We start from the raw sequence: 15,108 nt of genomic DNA, 5'->3' as shown, positions 1-15,108 counted from the left end.
CAGCCCTGTCCATGGTGGCCCTTTGGATAATGAACCAGCAGATGGAAGACCTTTCTCCCTCTGACTCTCCCTCTCTAACTCTGACTTTCAAATAAATAAAACAAACTTTTCTTTTTAAAGTGTGCTTTTTTTAAACATTGTACAAATAAAGTAACCACCCACTAATGCTGGATATATGTTACCATCTCAGCAAGGCTTTTGTTTTACGTTTTATTTATTTATTTGAAAGGCAGAGTGATGAGAGAGAGGAAGAGAGACAGAAAGATCTTCCATCTGCCAGTTCATTCCTCAGTGATTCCAACAGCCAGGCTGGGCCAGGCTGAAGCCAGGAGCCTGGAGCTCCATCTGAGTCGCCCACGTGTGTAGCAGGGGCCCAAGACTTGGGCCAACTTCTGTTGCTTTCCCAGGCCATTAGCAGGGAGCTGGATGAGAAGTAGAGCAGCTGGGACTTGAACCAGTGCCCATATGGGATGCAGGCATCGCAGGCAGTGGCTTTACCTACAGAGCCACAGTGCCAGCCCCTCATCATCTGTTTATATATATATATATATATTTACAGAACATTAGATATGATACATGTAGTATAAACAAGACAGGCTGATAGAGAACTTACAGGAGCTAGATATAGGAACTAAAATATACATTTTTTAAAAAAGATTTTTTTACTTGAGAGAGTTACACAGAGAGAGGAGAGGCAGAGAGAGAGAGGTCTTCCATCTGTTGGTTCACTCCCCAATTGGCTGCAATGGCCGGAATGGCACTGATGTGAAGCCAGGAGCCAGGAGCTTCTTCTGGGTCTCCCACGTGGGTGCAGGGGCCCAAGGACCTGGGCCATCCTCCACTGCTATCCCAGGCCATAGCAGAGAGCTGGATCGGAAGTGGAGCAGCCAGGACCAGAACTGACGCCCATATGGGATGCCGGCGCTTCAGGCCAGGGCATTAACCCGCTGCACCAAAGCGCCGGCCCCTAAATATACACGTTAAGAGGTTAGTGATATGTACAGATATGAAAGATCAAACTGTTCGTGGAAGGGGCTGGCATTGTGGCATAGTGGGTTAAGCTGTACCTGTGCCATTGGCATCCCATATGGGTGCCTGTTTGAATCTGGATCTCCACGTGGGTGCAGGGGCCCAAGCACTTGGACCATCCTCTACTGGCCTTTCCCAGGCCATAGCAGAGAGCTGGATTGGAAGTGGAGCAGCCGGGACTAGAACCGGCGCCCATATGGGATGCCGGCACCACAGGCCGGAGCTTTAACCCGCTGCGCTACCGTGCTGGCCCCGACTGTTCTCTGTTTCTACCCCACGCTGTGTCAGAAGTGACGAGACAAGAAGGGGAAACAAGGGTTGTGGCCGCTGATGGTGTGAACACGCATCACGGAATCCGTGTGGCTCCCTGTGCGCCAGGCAGCTGCTCAGGGACATGGGGATGGAGTGAAGGGGCCTTCTGTTCTCCGGCCACGGTCATGGCCATGGTGCGGGTGCTCCCGTGCACACGGCGTCACTGGCGTCCGTGCCTTTTTGAGCAAGACCGCCTCCCCACGCCTCTCATGTCTGGGAGGCTGGAGGTGGGCTCTGTGCTGCTCTTTGGGACGGTCTCAGCTTGAGAACCTGGTAGTAGGACACCAGGATTTGCCCTGCAAGGCTGGGTGAGAGGCCCAGCTGTCCCCAACCCGGGCACCTGCCTGTGGGCGCCAGGACACTGTTGGGGGCAGCCCCTTTTGGGGTGAGAGCCAGGATTGTGCCCCGCAAGCCCCAGGCTTCCTGAACCCAAAGCCCCTCCAGCTGCCAGCCCTGAGCAGGGCAGGGGCGGGAGGCAGGGCTGTGGCCCTCAACCTGATTGGAGCCACACAGCTGGCCAGGGGGCAGGAATCCCAGGTCCCACCACCACCCTGCCCCCGGGACAGGAGCTGGGGCATCTGTCGGGAGGAGAGCCGGCCCCCTCCCCAGGAGGGGAGACGTTTCTTGTTTGCTCTCTCAAGCTTCTCCCTGCAGAAACACAAGCATATGGCTGCGGATGGCGCGGGGGCGTGTTTGGGTGGTGTGCGCGCCTGCCTTTGCCTTTTGCATGCTCCGTGTGTCTTTTTCTCCAGTCGCCTCCAGCTCTCCCAGCTGGTCCCCTGGGGCAGCGAGTCACAGGCGATCTCCCCGTACCCAGAAGTTTCCAGCTCTTTCCAGGGGGAACCTCTCTGGACATTGCAGAATTCCGAGATGAGGACTGTGTTGTACCCTTCCCGCCCCGCCGCGAGCTAGTCCCTGGGGACTTCAGAAAGTTCGTGGAAAAAGAAAATGAAAAGACGTTTAGTTGGGTGCAAAAATTGTAAAATCCATGCAAAGCTTTTTTTTTTTTCCATGCTATGCATTTCCATGAGTTTCTTGAAGACCCCTGTCCTTGGGGGCTGTGGGCAGTGAAGGGGTCTGTATTCATTTCCTGCCACTAAGGACCACAAAGGTGATGCCTGAAGCCGGGAGACACTTGGGGCCAGTGTCGCGGCCCAGGGGGTTAAGCCGCCGCCTGGGACCTATCCCATTTTGCAGCGTCAGTTGTCAGAGTCCCGGCTGCTCTGGTTCCGATCCAGCTCCCTGCTAACTAATGTGCCTGGGAAAGCAGCGGAAGATGGCCCAAGCGCTTGGGCCCCTGCACCTGCAGGAGCGTCTGCAAGGCCGCCCCCTCCCTCCCAGGGTCTCAGTAGTGAGCAGACCCAGATTTAGCAACGTCAAAGCCACGGCCTGGCCTGGTGGATCTCAGGGTCCCACTCAGTTGGGATTGTGGGGTGGGGTCATGCCAGGGACTTCTCCATGCGGTTGGGGTGACTCGTCCCCCCGAACTCCTGCAGTGGGTGGCTCCCCAAAGTTTGAAAGCGGACAGCATTAAGAAAGAGGAGAGGCCGGCGCCGCGGCTCACTAGGCTAATCCTCCACCTGCGGCGCCGGCTCACCGGGTTCTAGTCCCGGTCGGGGCGCCGGATTCTGTCCCGGTTGCCCCTCTTCCAGGCCAGCTCTCTGCTGTGGCCCAGGAGTGCAGTGGAGGATGGCCCAAGTGCTTGGGCCCTGCACCCCATGGGAGACCAGGAGAAGCACCTGGCTCCTGCCATCGGATCAGCGCAGTGCGCCGGCCGCAGCGGCCATTGGGGGTAAACCAACGGCAAAGGAAAACCTTTCTCTCTGTCTCTCTGTCTCTCTCACTGTCCACTCTGCCTGTCAAAAAAAAAAAAAAAAAAAAGAAAGAAACTTGAGCGTGACCACGGAGGGAAATGATTTGATGCGGTCATTAGGGGGCGCTGCCGTGATTGGATCCTGGTAGCTTTGTAAGGAGTGCCCATGGACACGCGTGCTGGCCGAGCCCTGCAGGGGGATTGTTCACGCCGCCCTGAGGCTCTGCCTACAGGGAGGACCCCACCAGCGGAGGCCCCTGCACCTGCACCGTCAGAGCCTTGAGCAAAAACCGGCGTCTTTTCTCTAGCAAGTTAGCCCGCCTCAAGTTTTTCCTTACAGTCACAAAAGGGGACGATGCACTTCCTCCCTGCCCCGGCCACCTCCAGCCCCGTGGCCCCGTGGTGTCTGGGTGGCTGACCACCTGCCTGTGGTCTTGGAGTCTAGCAGCCCACGGCCTGTGTCTCGGAGCCGGGGAGAAGCTGGGGTGAGGCTGCGCCTTTGGGGAGCCTGGCGGTGACTTCCAGGACTCTGCCATGTTCAAGAGGGAGGGGAGTAAGATGTCACCACATGGTCACATGGTTTTTTTTGTTTTTGTTTTTTCAGTTTATTTATTTGAAAGGTAAAAGAAAGATCTTCCCTCTGCTGGTTCACTCCCCAATTAGCTGTAAAGGCTGGGGCTGATCCAGGCCCCAGCCAGGAGCCGGGTCTCCCATGTGCATGCCGGGGCCCACTTCCGTCAGTCTGTCTGTCTTTCCAGGGACACATGCACAGCGGCTATGAACGCGGGGCAGTGCGGGGTTGCCTGGGGCCTTGTTTTCCATCGCTCTGCGTTTAGACCCAGAAATGCAAGTGCTGGATCGTGCAATGATGTCATTTTTCATCTTTTAGGAACTGCTTGCCACCAGTGCCTGTACCAAGGGCACGCAGGAGTTCCAGTTGCTGCACACTTGTGGTTTTTCTGGGTAGCTTTCGGCTTGGTCTGGTTTTGAGGATGTAGCCTTCTTAGTGGGTGTGCGATGGCCCATCAGTACAGTATCTTGTTTTGGGGGAGGGATTTACTCGTTTATTTGAAAAGCAGAGAGAGAGAGACATCTCCCATCTGCTGGTTCACTTCCCAAATGCCCACAGTAGCCGAGGCTGGCTCAGGCGGAAGGCAGGAGCTAGGAACGCCATCTGGGTCTCCCGTGTGGGTGGCAGGGGTCCAGACACGTGGGCCGTCACGTGCTGCCTCCAGGGGCATCAGCAGGAGTGCCGGTGGTTTGCTAACAATGATCCGTGTGGATCTTTTCCCATGCTCGGTGGCCATTTGCACGTCATTTTCGGAGAATTATCCGTTCCAGCCATTGGCCCATTTTCTGCGTGGATTGTCTGGGGTTGTTTTGCTGTTGAGTCTTGGGAATCCAATGCATGTTCTGGATGTCAGTCCCTTATCAGATCCATGATTGGCAGGTATTTCCCCCCATCCCATAGGTCGCCTTTTTGCTCTGGAGGGCGGCACAAGCTTTGCTTTTTTTTTTTTTTTTTTTTTTTTGACAGAGTGGACAGTGAGAGAGAGAGACAGAGAGAAAGGTCTTCCTTTTCCATTGGTTCACCCTCCAATGGCCACCGCAGCCAGCGCACCGCGCTGATCCGATGGCAGGAGCCAGGTGTTTCTCCTGGTCTCCCATGGGGTGCAGGGCCCAAGCACTTGGGCCATCCTCCACTGCACTCCTGGGCCACAGCAGAGAGCTGGCCTGGAAGAGGGGCAACCGGGACAGAATCCGGCACCCCGACCGTGACTAGAACCTGGTGTGCCGGCGCCGCTAGGCGGAGGATTATCCTAGTGAGCCGCGGCGCCGGCCGGCACAAGCTTCTTACCCTGGGAGCAAAGGCTGTGTCTCTCCAGTGTTGTCCCTCGACATAGAAACTCAGAGAACTCCTACACATTCTGCACTACCCAGCCCAGCAGTCACCAACTTAGGGGAACCTTGTTTGGCCGACTCCTGCTCCCCGAAAATAGCTAAAAAGTGTGAAACTAAAAGGAGGTATTGTCCCGTTCTCCCCCAGTGGGGGTCTCCGTGTGGCCTCGCCGAGATCAGCACAGGGAATGAGAATGGCACTGGGTTCAAAAGTGTGTGTGAAAGGAATGAATGAGTACACAGAGGAGTGGATGAATGAAGGGGCCAGGGTTGAGAGCCCTGCCCCCGACCGAGGCTGCCCCGCCCCCACACGCCCCTCACCTGAGCATGCACTGGTGCTTAGGAGGGGGCTTGGACTGGAGCTGACCGGCTCCCCCCGCGGACCAGGAATGCTCTTGAGTGCTGAACTTGACCCCCTCCCCCCCGCGGTTGTCTGGGAATTGTTAGTGACGGCTGTGCCGGTGGTCGTGGAGCTGCTGACGTTGGTTTCTTTGGTGCAACCCCGAGTCCGTGTGGGGACGCGCACCCCTCCCCCGGCGGGTGGGCCAGGGCCCCCAGCCTCACTGTGGCCATCCTCAGTCTGTTGGGTCCCTCTCGTAGCCATGGCCATCGTCCCCTTGCTCATCTGCTACACTCACGCTGCTGAGTTCACACTCCCCTCTCACACTCCTCCTACAGGTCTGCGGATGCTTGTGGGGTGGGTAATGGTAGGGTCCTGGCTTCCTGGCTGGGCTACAGCCAGGGGCAGCATCTGCACAGTGGGGTGGGGGAGGAGTAGCCTGGGCCACCCCCCACACCTGTCCCAGGGCCCCTGGGTGGGGAGCAGAAGGCTTATACACACATGGTGTGGTGTAAGTGTCTTGGGCTTTGGGACATCGGGCTCAGGTCCTGGTTCTGGGGCCTTTGGGGTGAGAATTTCCCTGTGGAGGGTGGGGGCAGCTGTGAGACCCCGCTCCGGACTGGGCTGGCCCCAGCATTTAGGGAACTGCCTTGGGGCTTCCTCCGGCCAGGTCATGCTGCCTCGGCGTCAGGCATGCTGGCTCTGTACCCCCCTGGGTGTCCTCTGTGTGGTTCTGAAGCCCTGGGCCTCTGGCCATGTGCCTGGCATCTGCACGTGACTCACCAGCCACTCAGCTGGCCATCCTGGCACCTGGGCCTCCCCTGTCGGCCTTGTTCCTCTGAGCTGAGTGTCGTGACCAGTGGAGGAGCAGAGAGAGAGAGCAGGCTGTGTGTCCCAAGTCCAGAATCTTGTCCCGACTGCTCACTGATATTCTTGGGGGTGGAGTCACAGCTGTGCTAACTGCCGGCCTTCCTGCCCAGTTGTGCGGAGTGTGGTCAGGAGGCTAGGCGATATAGAGCAGGTGCCACTTCCTGCCCAGGTGTGCCGAGTGTGGTCGGAGGCTGGGCGGTGGGGCAGGTGCCGCAGTTTGGAGAGCTGAGTTCTTCCAGTTGCTCCACCACCTGCCCCAGCTCTGCCTCTTGGGGTTCCCAGCACAGGCCTGTGTCTGACCTCGGAGACGTCACCGTGGTGGCCTCTTCACCCCACCTCTGTCTCCCTGTTCTCTTTGTCCCCTTCCCCAAGTGTCCCCCTCATCAAAGGAAGTTGCCTTTTTTGGGCCGCCGGGTGGTCATTTAGCATCTGTCCACACTCACAGCTGCCGGGAGAGGTGTGGACTCCTGGCCTGGGTGTCACAGGGTAACTGGGGACTGAGGGGTTTCTCAGGACAAGGGGCTTTCTGTGCTAGGCCTAGGGCAGTCAGGTGGGCATCAGGGCAGCAATTAAGACTCTGCTTGACCTGCGTCCCATCGTGGAGTGCCCAGGTTCAAGTCCTGGCTCCACTTCCTGCTGATGCACACTCTGAGAGGCAGCAGTGACGGCTCACATATTTGGGTCCCTGTTGTCCTGTGTAAGACCCAGATGGAGCTCCTGGCTCCTGGCTTTGGCCTGGCCCAGCCCTGGACTCTCCTGGCATTTGAGGAGTGACCCAGCAGATAGAAGCGTGTGTGTGTGTGTGTGTCTATGCCTTTCAAAGAAATAAAAGTCCCATTGCAAGTCAGCTGGGCTTTCTGCTCCCTGCATCACAGCCAGTGTGGGAAGCATCATCCCCACCTGCTGCATGTCAGCAGGAAGGGCAGGCTTGGACACGGACAGACCTCGTCCACACTGCATGCTCCCTGGGACCTGGCAGGTCCCTTTGTCATGTCGAGGAGAGTGAGGCCGGGGCCATCACTGTGGCGTAACAGGTAAAGCTGACACCTGCGATGCCAGCATCCTATACAGGCGCTGGTTTGCACCCTGGCTGCTCCACTTCTGATCCGGCTCCCTGCTGATGCACCTGGGAAAGCAGCCGAAGATGGCTCAAGTGTTTGGGCCCCTGCACCCATTTGGGAGACCCAGGTGAAGCTCCTGGGTCCTGACTTCGGCCTGGTCCAGCCCTGGCCTTTGTGGCCATCTTGGGGGTGAATCAGTGGACGGAAGATCTCTCTCTCTAACTCCACCTTTCAAATAAATGAACCTTAGGGAGAGAGAGTGAGCATGATGCCATAGCAAGGCCGGTAGCTCCTGTGCACGGATGCTGGCTCTGCTGATGCTGCAGGTCAGGGGCGTGACCTGGACACCTGTCTGACCATGCGGCCTCCCTCTCGGGGCTCTTCGGGGCACTGAGACCCTGGCCCCGGCTCCATTCATCATCAGCTCTAGTCTCTAGGCTCTTCCCGCTTCGTGATCCAAATCCATCCTGGCTGGCTTGCAATTTCCCACGTTTCTCAACTCCCCACCCCTTGAGCACCAGGCAGGTGGCTTGGGAACCCCCCCCCCCCCCAGCACGCGCAGCCCCAGCCAGCTGACCTGAGTGCTTGTGAGTCCCCTGGACATTGGGCACACACTCGTGAAAACCAGCCCGGCCCCCGGCCCCCGGCCCCTGGCTCCTCGGGGCTCCCGGTCTACTTGGAGAAACCATGCCAGGAGCGGGTGGTGAACTTCTCCCAGACTGCACCAGGAGACAGCCGAAGGGGGACCTAGACCTGGAAGAGCCTGGAGCCCAGGGCAGGGGCAGAGGGTCCCCCGGGGCTTACTGCAGAGGGACGCTCTTGCTTTGCCGTCTGCCGCTTGCGAGCAGGAGCGTGGCCCCAGGCGGATGCTGGGTGGAGTCCCTCTGTCTGGTGTTTGGGGCAGGGACCAAGGGGACAAGAGAAGGACCAGGGGCCAGGGAGGAGGGCATCGCCCTGGTGGAGGCAGTGGTTTAGTTGGCGAGGTGGCCCTGGGCGAGGCCAGCCGTGGATGGCTGTGGGTGTGTTTTGGAGCTGGGCCGCATGAGGACATGGGGGTAAAAGGAGAGGACCCTGACCCAGCCCTTCCCCCCACCACCCCTCCCCCCTCCCCAGGTTGGTGCCAGGAGAAGGCGTGGCCGGCAAACCACTCATGGGGCTCCCTGAGGGGGCTGTTCGTGGCCTCCCTGCTGTCGTCCTGAGCCCCGCAGGCCTTGCCCACCCAGGAGCCAGGGTGTGGTGTTGTGGGGTCCCTGGGCACAGTGGGCATCCTGACCATGTGTGTCCACGACTCAGGAGCCGGCTGCCCACACTCCTGCCGGTGCCCAGCTGACGTCCCTACAGGTCTCCATTTCCCCCTCATCCGGGGACTTCCTGGAATCTTGCACAGTTGGGTCAGGCTTCGCTGCCCGCCTGCCTCCAGGTTCTCTGTTCTATCTGGGGTTTCCCTCTGCCTGGGTCTCGGCTGCCGAACGAGGAGACTCGGGGTGTGCATGGGGTTCACCTGCTGTGATGGTCCCAGACCTGGGCCTGACTCCTCCTGGCCGCCCACCAGCCTTCCTGCTGTGGCCCTGGGGAGAGGTGCCAGGCACTGGCAGGGGGTGGCCTCCGTCCCTCATCCCCAGATCCAATCCCCTGGGCTCCAGCTCAGGACACAGGGCTGGGCTGGCCAGGACAAGAGTCAGGCCACAGCCTGCAGAGGCCCCCGCCCCCGCGTCTGCGTCTCCCTCTCCAGGTCCCTGGTTCCGTCCTAACTGGATTAAAACCTTCGCTGGAAGGAGCCAGCCGCAGGCTGCGGGCCACGGGGAGGCCAGGGCTGGAGCGCAGTCTGGTGCCTCCCACTTGACCTTGATTCAATTTGTGCCTCTGTGGCTGGCCAGGAGTCTGGTAGCCCGGAGGCCTTTCTGGGAATGGCTCAAGGGAGTGGCTAGTGGCAGGAGGGATGGGCGGACGCCTGGGAGCTCCTAGACCGTCAGGCAGATCTCTCAGTGGGGGCTTTGGGGGAGCTGCCGCAGACCCTGGGACAGGCTTCCTGCGGCGTAATGTCCCCAGGGTGGCCCTGCTGCCTCTTGGTCCACGCATGCGCCATCCGTGGCTATGTCCCATGGGTGGCCCGTCATCCCTTGTGCATCCCTTAACACCGTGCGTTTCAAACTTTATACAATCGCAGCCCGGGGGCAGAAGCAGGGCTGGCTGGTTGTTCCCATCAGCATTTATCCCCAGCCCCAGGGCACTGCTGGGCCAGGAGACCCGCACCTGCTACAGACTCTTGGGCGCCTCCGAGAGGCCGCAGTCTGTGGTTGGGGGGCTTCCCCGCTTTGGCGCAGTTGCACATGTCGGGCAGCAGAGGCAGCAGACTTGGTCCCTGCCCTGGAAGAGCTGAGCGTCTGGGGGCAGTCCCGGCCACAGAGGACGCCCTTAAGGTGCCAACCCCTGGGGGCTCCTGCCTGGTGCTTCCCACCCACACCCAGTGCTGCCTGCTCCCCAGAATGGGAAACCCAGGGTCCCCGCCTCCCGGCTCCTCCCTCTCCTTTGCTCTCATGGGGAGGGCAGGCACTGGCACTGGAACAGCCTGGGGGTGGCCCCTGGACCTGACTCCAAGCTCAGGAAGGGGAGGGCGGGGTGGAAGCAGGAGCCTGGGGGAGCTGGTGTTTGGGGGGGTGTCCAGGCTGGGCGGGGCAGGGGCAGCAAAGCCTGAGCCCCATAGGAGCCCTGGCCTGAGGGAGCCCCAGCAGGGAGGTGACAGCTCTACCTCCCCTCCCCTCCCCTCCCCTCCCCTCCCCGGGGCCTCACGTTGGCTTCAGGAGTACAAAGTCCTACCCTGGGGCCTCTCACCCACAGCCAGGAAGTAGACTGAGGCTCAGGGGCCTGTGAAGGGGAGGCCAGTGAGGGCACCTGCCCCAGCCAGGCTGTGGGCACAGGAAGTGGGGTGCTAGAAGCCGCTAGGCCCACGACAATCCACAAGATCGTCCCTGAGCAGAGCGGGGGCCAGGTGGGTAGGAGCAGGTGCCCTGCCCCGTGCCTCACACCCACTGCGCTGCCTCCTCCATCCCTCCAGGTGACCATGGCCCTGCTGGGGAAGCGCCCTGACATCCCCGCCAACGGCTGCGGGCCCGACCGCTGGAATGCCGCCTTCGCCCGCAAAGACGAGATCATCACCAGCCTGGTGTCCGCCTTGGACTCCATGGTGAGCCCACCTGCCGGGAGGAGGGAGGGGGTCAGAGCGGGGGCCGGGCCGCTGCTCTGGAGGTCAAGTCCGGGGACGTCCAGCCCTTGTCTTCCCAGGGTTCCCTCTTGCTGTTCCCTTCCTGCCCCCAGGCGTGAGCCATGCTCTCCCTGTAAATGGGAGAGTTATCACCGCCGCATTGCCACCCACTGCCCCGGGCACTGTCGCCTACCCACGCACCTGTCGGCAGTTGGTCCCAGAGGAGGAAATAACCACCCTCTTCATGGGTGACAGTTCTGTGACGACGGAACGTAGGCAGGTGTGAAAAAAACATTTTCATCTGCCATCAGCGGCTCGCTGCCTGGGAGGGCGGGGGAGCGGGAGCCAGAGAGGGCAGCACCTGGCCTGCAGTCACACAGCATGAAGCAGCGGATTCCCCCGCGGGGACAAGGGCCTTCCTCCCAGGTTGGCTCTCGGCTGTTCCTGATGCCAGAAGGCTGCCTTGGTGCCCGCTCTCTCTCCTTGCTCCTTGTTTGTTCAGTCACGGGAGCCTTGGTCCGAGTGCTCGGGGGTCAGAGGCGGCTGTGGCTGCAGCGTGGGCCGGTGCACGGTGGGCCCGGGCCTTGGGCTCAGACGCTGCTCGGGACACCTGGGTTCAAGTCCTGGTTCCACTGCTGGCTCCAGCTTCCTACTGTCGCCCACGGGCAGCAGGTGATGGCTCGAGTACTTAGGTCGCTGCCGCCCACGTGGGAGACCCGGATGGAGTTCCCACCTGCTGGGCGTGTGGGAGAGTGAAGCGGCAAATTGGAAGTGCTCGCTCTCCAATTAATTAAGTAATTAAAAGGACAAAAAATAAAATCATAAATCTTTGAAGAAAAAACAGGAGAGACTGCATCTATTGGCACAGAAAGTGCCAGTGGGCAGCGCTGGGCTAGAGGACTTTGGGGGGGGAGGAGGAGGAGGAAGAGGAGGAGGAGGAGGAGGAGGAAGAGGAGGAAGAGCAGGGGCAGCCAAGGACCCTGGAGTGGTCCTGGTAGCACCAACAGGACGGGCCTGGGCCCCGTCAGGGTTCCCTGCGGGACACTCGGGCTGACAGTAGCACAGGGCTGGGGCCGGGGTTCTTGGGGCGGCAGGGGCACCCCTGCAGGCCCTGTCTCCCGCGTCCCCCTGTGGCCCCCCGGGGGAGGCGAGGTCCCCCACCCCGGCCTGGGCTGCAGCTGAGCAGCAGCCCCGCAGTGCAGGGTCTGTGCAGCCCTGACGGTCCTTCCTGCCTTGGAAGTAGTGACCTCATCTCCTCTTGGGAGAGCAGGAAACGAGCATGCAGGAGACGCCAGAGGGCAGGCCCGCTGGTCTGGCCGCCGCTTCCTCACCAGAGTGACTGCTGGCTGGAGCTGGAACGGGAGTCGAGGTTATGGCCCAGAGAGGTTGAGGAACCGGTCTTAGGTCACACAGCACCAAGCTACGACCAGAAACCAGACTTTATAACCCTCCGTGAGTGCTGCTCAGCTCCTGAAAACCAGCAATTCAGGGGCAGGTGCGTGGCATAGCAGTGAAGTCACCACTTGGGGGCGCCCGCATCCCATATCAGAGTGCCTGGTTCAAGTCCCAGCTCCTCTGCTTCCAATTCCAGTCTCCTGCCAAAACGCACCCCGGGGGAGGCAGCAGGAGATGACTCGAGTCCTCTGGCCTCTGCCACCCACATGGGAGACACAGATGGAATTCCAGGCTCCAGCTGTTGTGCACATCTGGGGAGTGAACCGCAGAAGGCAGAGGGCTGTGTCCCTCTTCCTGTTCCAATCGAATGGAAAGAAAGAAATGGAGTGAAAATGAAAGCTCAGCATTTATTAGGCACCAACTGCATGCCATAGGTGCTAGCTGCCGGGTGTTCCTGATGAGGCAGGGCCGGAGTTGCCAGCCTCAACTCGGGCCAGGAAGGGAGCCAGCCTGCTGGTCTACCTGCATCTGCTGTCCTAGGGTAGGCTCTGCCTGCAGCCAGTGCACCTGGGACCCCCCACAGCCACTGAGACCCCAGGAGTAGCCGCCAACCATGCAGAGAGGGAAGCCTGCGTCCCAGAGAGCGTGGGCAGGGAGCCTGGGGCTGTCTGAGCCCTTGTTCCCCTGGGACGGGCGTCTCATCCCAGTGGCCTCTGGCCCAGGATTTTGGGAGGGGCCAGGAGAGCCCTGGACATGATGGGGACTGGGCCCAGGGTAGGAAGCCCACCCTAGAAGGAAGAGGACCAGCGGGCATTTGTCCTCCTCCAGTTCCAGGGCCAACCTCCGGGGAGCCATTGATTCATTCATGCATGCATGCATTCATTCAGCCCCGCCGCTCCCCGGCACCCCCACACTTGCCCCTGTGGGTGTGGCCGAGCAGGGAGGGGCAGCCTCCTGCTAGCTCACGCCGGGCCCCGCTCCCCACAGTGCTCGGCGCTGTCCAAGCTGAACGCGGAGGTGGCGTGCGTGGCCGTACATGACGAGAGCGCCTTCGTGGTGGGCACAGAGAAGGGCCGGCTGTTCCTGAGCGCGCGGAAGGAGCTGCAGGCCGACTTCCTCAGGTTCTGCCGTGAGTACCCCCGGGGGCAGGGGCGGGGGCGGGGGCGGGGGTCCCAGCCCGGCGGCAGGGGCGGCCACAGCTGTGGTTCAGGTTCTCCACCAGCCCTCCCCCAGCCCACCCTGGCCAATGGACACAGGAGACGGAGCCGCGGCACCGGCCAGAGCCAGCCCCCTCGCATGTACCCATTCACTGATGGGTACACTGAGGCCCAGGACGGAGTGTGCGGCCAGCTCGCGAGGCAGGCAGGCAGGCTTTGAGGCCAGCTCTGTGGTTCCTGCTGCACCCTTCAGAGTCGGGGAGGTGCGCGGGCAGCAGCCCAGGGCCCCTGCCAGGGGGTCCTTGTCACTGAGCCAGAGACAGAGGGGTCCCTCTGTGGCCCCCAAGTCCTCCCCCTGATCAGGGGCCTCAGGGCCCCTCTTAACTCAGCCCCCACCTCCACAGCCCCTCTCCCGCCCCCAGGAACTTCTTGTGCTCTCTTGGCCCAGGCTGTACGGGGCCCCCAGTCCCTGGCCCCGACACGGCCCCTCCCTCAGCGGGAATTCCCGGCTCCCATGTGCCTGGCTGCAGTTCCGCTCCTGACTGCAGCTCCTCACCGATGATGACTGTCGGTGGCAGCGGTGGTGGGTCAGGTAGATGGGCCCCTGCCACCCACGGGAGAGACCTGGCATGAGTTCTGGCTCCTGGCTTTAGTCCCCTGCCTGGGGCCATTGCAAGCATTTGGGGGATGAACCAGCACATGACAGCTCTGTGCGTGCGTGTGTGTGTGTGTGTGTGTGTGTGTGTGTTCTGCCTCTCAAATAAATAAACATTTTAAAAATAGTATATAAAATCATCTTCAGGCAATATGTATAAGGTATTTACAAACATGAATTTTCTTTTTTACGTTGTATTTATTTGAAAAGTCGGGTTGGATCTTCCATCCAATGGTTCACTCCCCAAATGGCTGTAATGCTAGATGCTGGGCCAAGCAGAAGCCAGGAGCCTGGTGCTCCATCCGGGTCTCCCACATGGGTGGCAGGGGCCTGAGCACTTGGGCCATCATCTGCTGCCTTCCCAGGTGCATGAGCAGGGAGCTGGATCAGAAGTGGAGCATCAGGGACTTGAACCTATGCCCACATGGGATGCCGGCATCCCAGGCAGAGGCTTAACCTGCCGCACCACAACGCCGGCCATGAAACAAATGAATTTTGTGTTTCTGCTTGGGTCCTATCCCCCCAAGATATCCCATCTTATATTTGCAAATATTCCAGAATCTCACAACAACGCCAAAATCTGAAACACTAGCGGTCCCCAGGGTTCCGGGTCAGGGGTGCTCAGCCTGTCCCTGCACCTGCAGACTGTGTGTGGAGGAGGGGAGGCAGGGGTGGGTCTGGGGGGTGATGAGGTCTCGCGTGGCACGCACGTGGCACTCAGTTCCCACCCACTGTTCGCCTGCGGCTGTCACTGTCACTAACACAAGCCCCTACGTTCCACGCCGGTCCTGGCGCTAAGGGCCTCACTGGCCAGGGAAGGGCATCTCTGGGCACTGGGCATGTCATCAGTAGGGTGTGGCTGCTTCCTCGGCCGCCTCAGTACCCCCCACCCGAGCCTGAATCCCTTCCAAGGTCAGGGCAGGGGGCTGGGCTGGGCTGGGGTGGGTGTAGCAGGTGCTGGCTCCCAGTCTCCCAGGCTGGGGCCCAGGGAAGGTGCACCTGGCCTCCCAGAGCCAGCAAGAGCCACTGTTTATAGCACTGGGAGGGCGGCTGGCTGATTTCCAGCGGAGCAGGCTCCAAGCCGGGTGGGAGCGTGCAGCCCTCTGTGCTCCCTGATGCTGATCCTGTCCCTGGACCCCCTGTTCCCCCCAGGGCCCTGGCCTGGTCCAGCCTCTCTGGAGCCCCCATGGCGTCCTGGTCAGGTGCCCCATCCTCTCTCCCTTGGACAGAGCGGGAAGCTGGGGCCCAGGTTGGTTGAGATGGGACAGGACAGGGCGGTATGGGGGGTCAGTATCAGAGCACAGAAAAGGGCGGCTGCGACAGATAGACCTCCTACCCCAATTCTGCACCTGGCCAGCTGGTCTCCCACACACAC

At 60.6% G+C, this 15,108-nt stretch overlaps 1 protein-coding gene across 4 annotated transcripts in view; it reads left to right on the top strand.

The window, feature by feature from the left end:
• GTF2IRD1 (GTF2I repeat domain containing 1) overlaps positions 1–15,108 on the top strand; it is a 93,501-nt gene that overhangs the window by 24,271 nt on the left and 54,122 nt on the right. For all 4 annotated transcript variants that reach the window (XR_016226364.1, XM_070064515.2, XM_051835434.3 and 1 more), the window contains exons 2-3: positions 10,380–10,508; positions 12,909–13,050. Coding sequence is in view for 3 of the 4 variants with exons in the window: in XM_070064515.2 (XP_069920616.1) it covers positions 10,386–10,508; positions 12,909–13,050 (265 nt within the window). In the remaining variant the exon portion in view is untranslated. The remainder of the gene's footprint in view (positions 1–10,379; positions 10,509–12,908; positions 13,051–15,108) is intronic.

This window comes from Oryctolagus cuniculus, chromosome 19 (genome assembly GCF_051225735.1).
Source record: "Oryctolagus cuniculus isolate XC-2025 breed Fujian yellow rabbit chromosome 19, ASM5122573v1, whole genome shotgun sequence".
Classification (NCBI taxonomy): Eukaryota; Metazoa; Chordata; class Mammalia; order Lagomorpha; family Leporidae; genus Oryctolagus; species Oryctolagus cuniculus.
The sequence above is the reverse complement of the archived record's forward strand: the minus strand, read 5'-3'. Positions and strand labels throughout refer to the sequence as shown.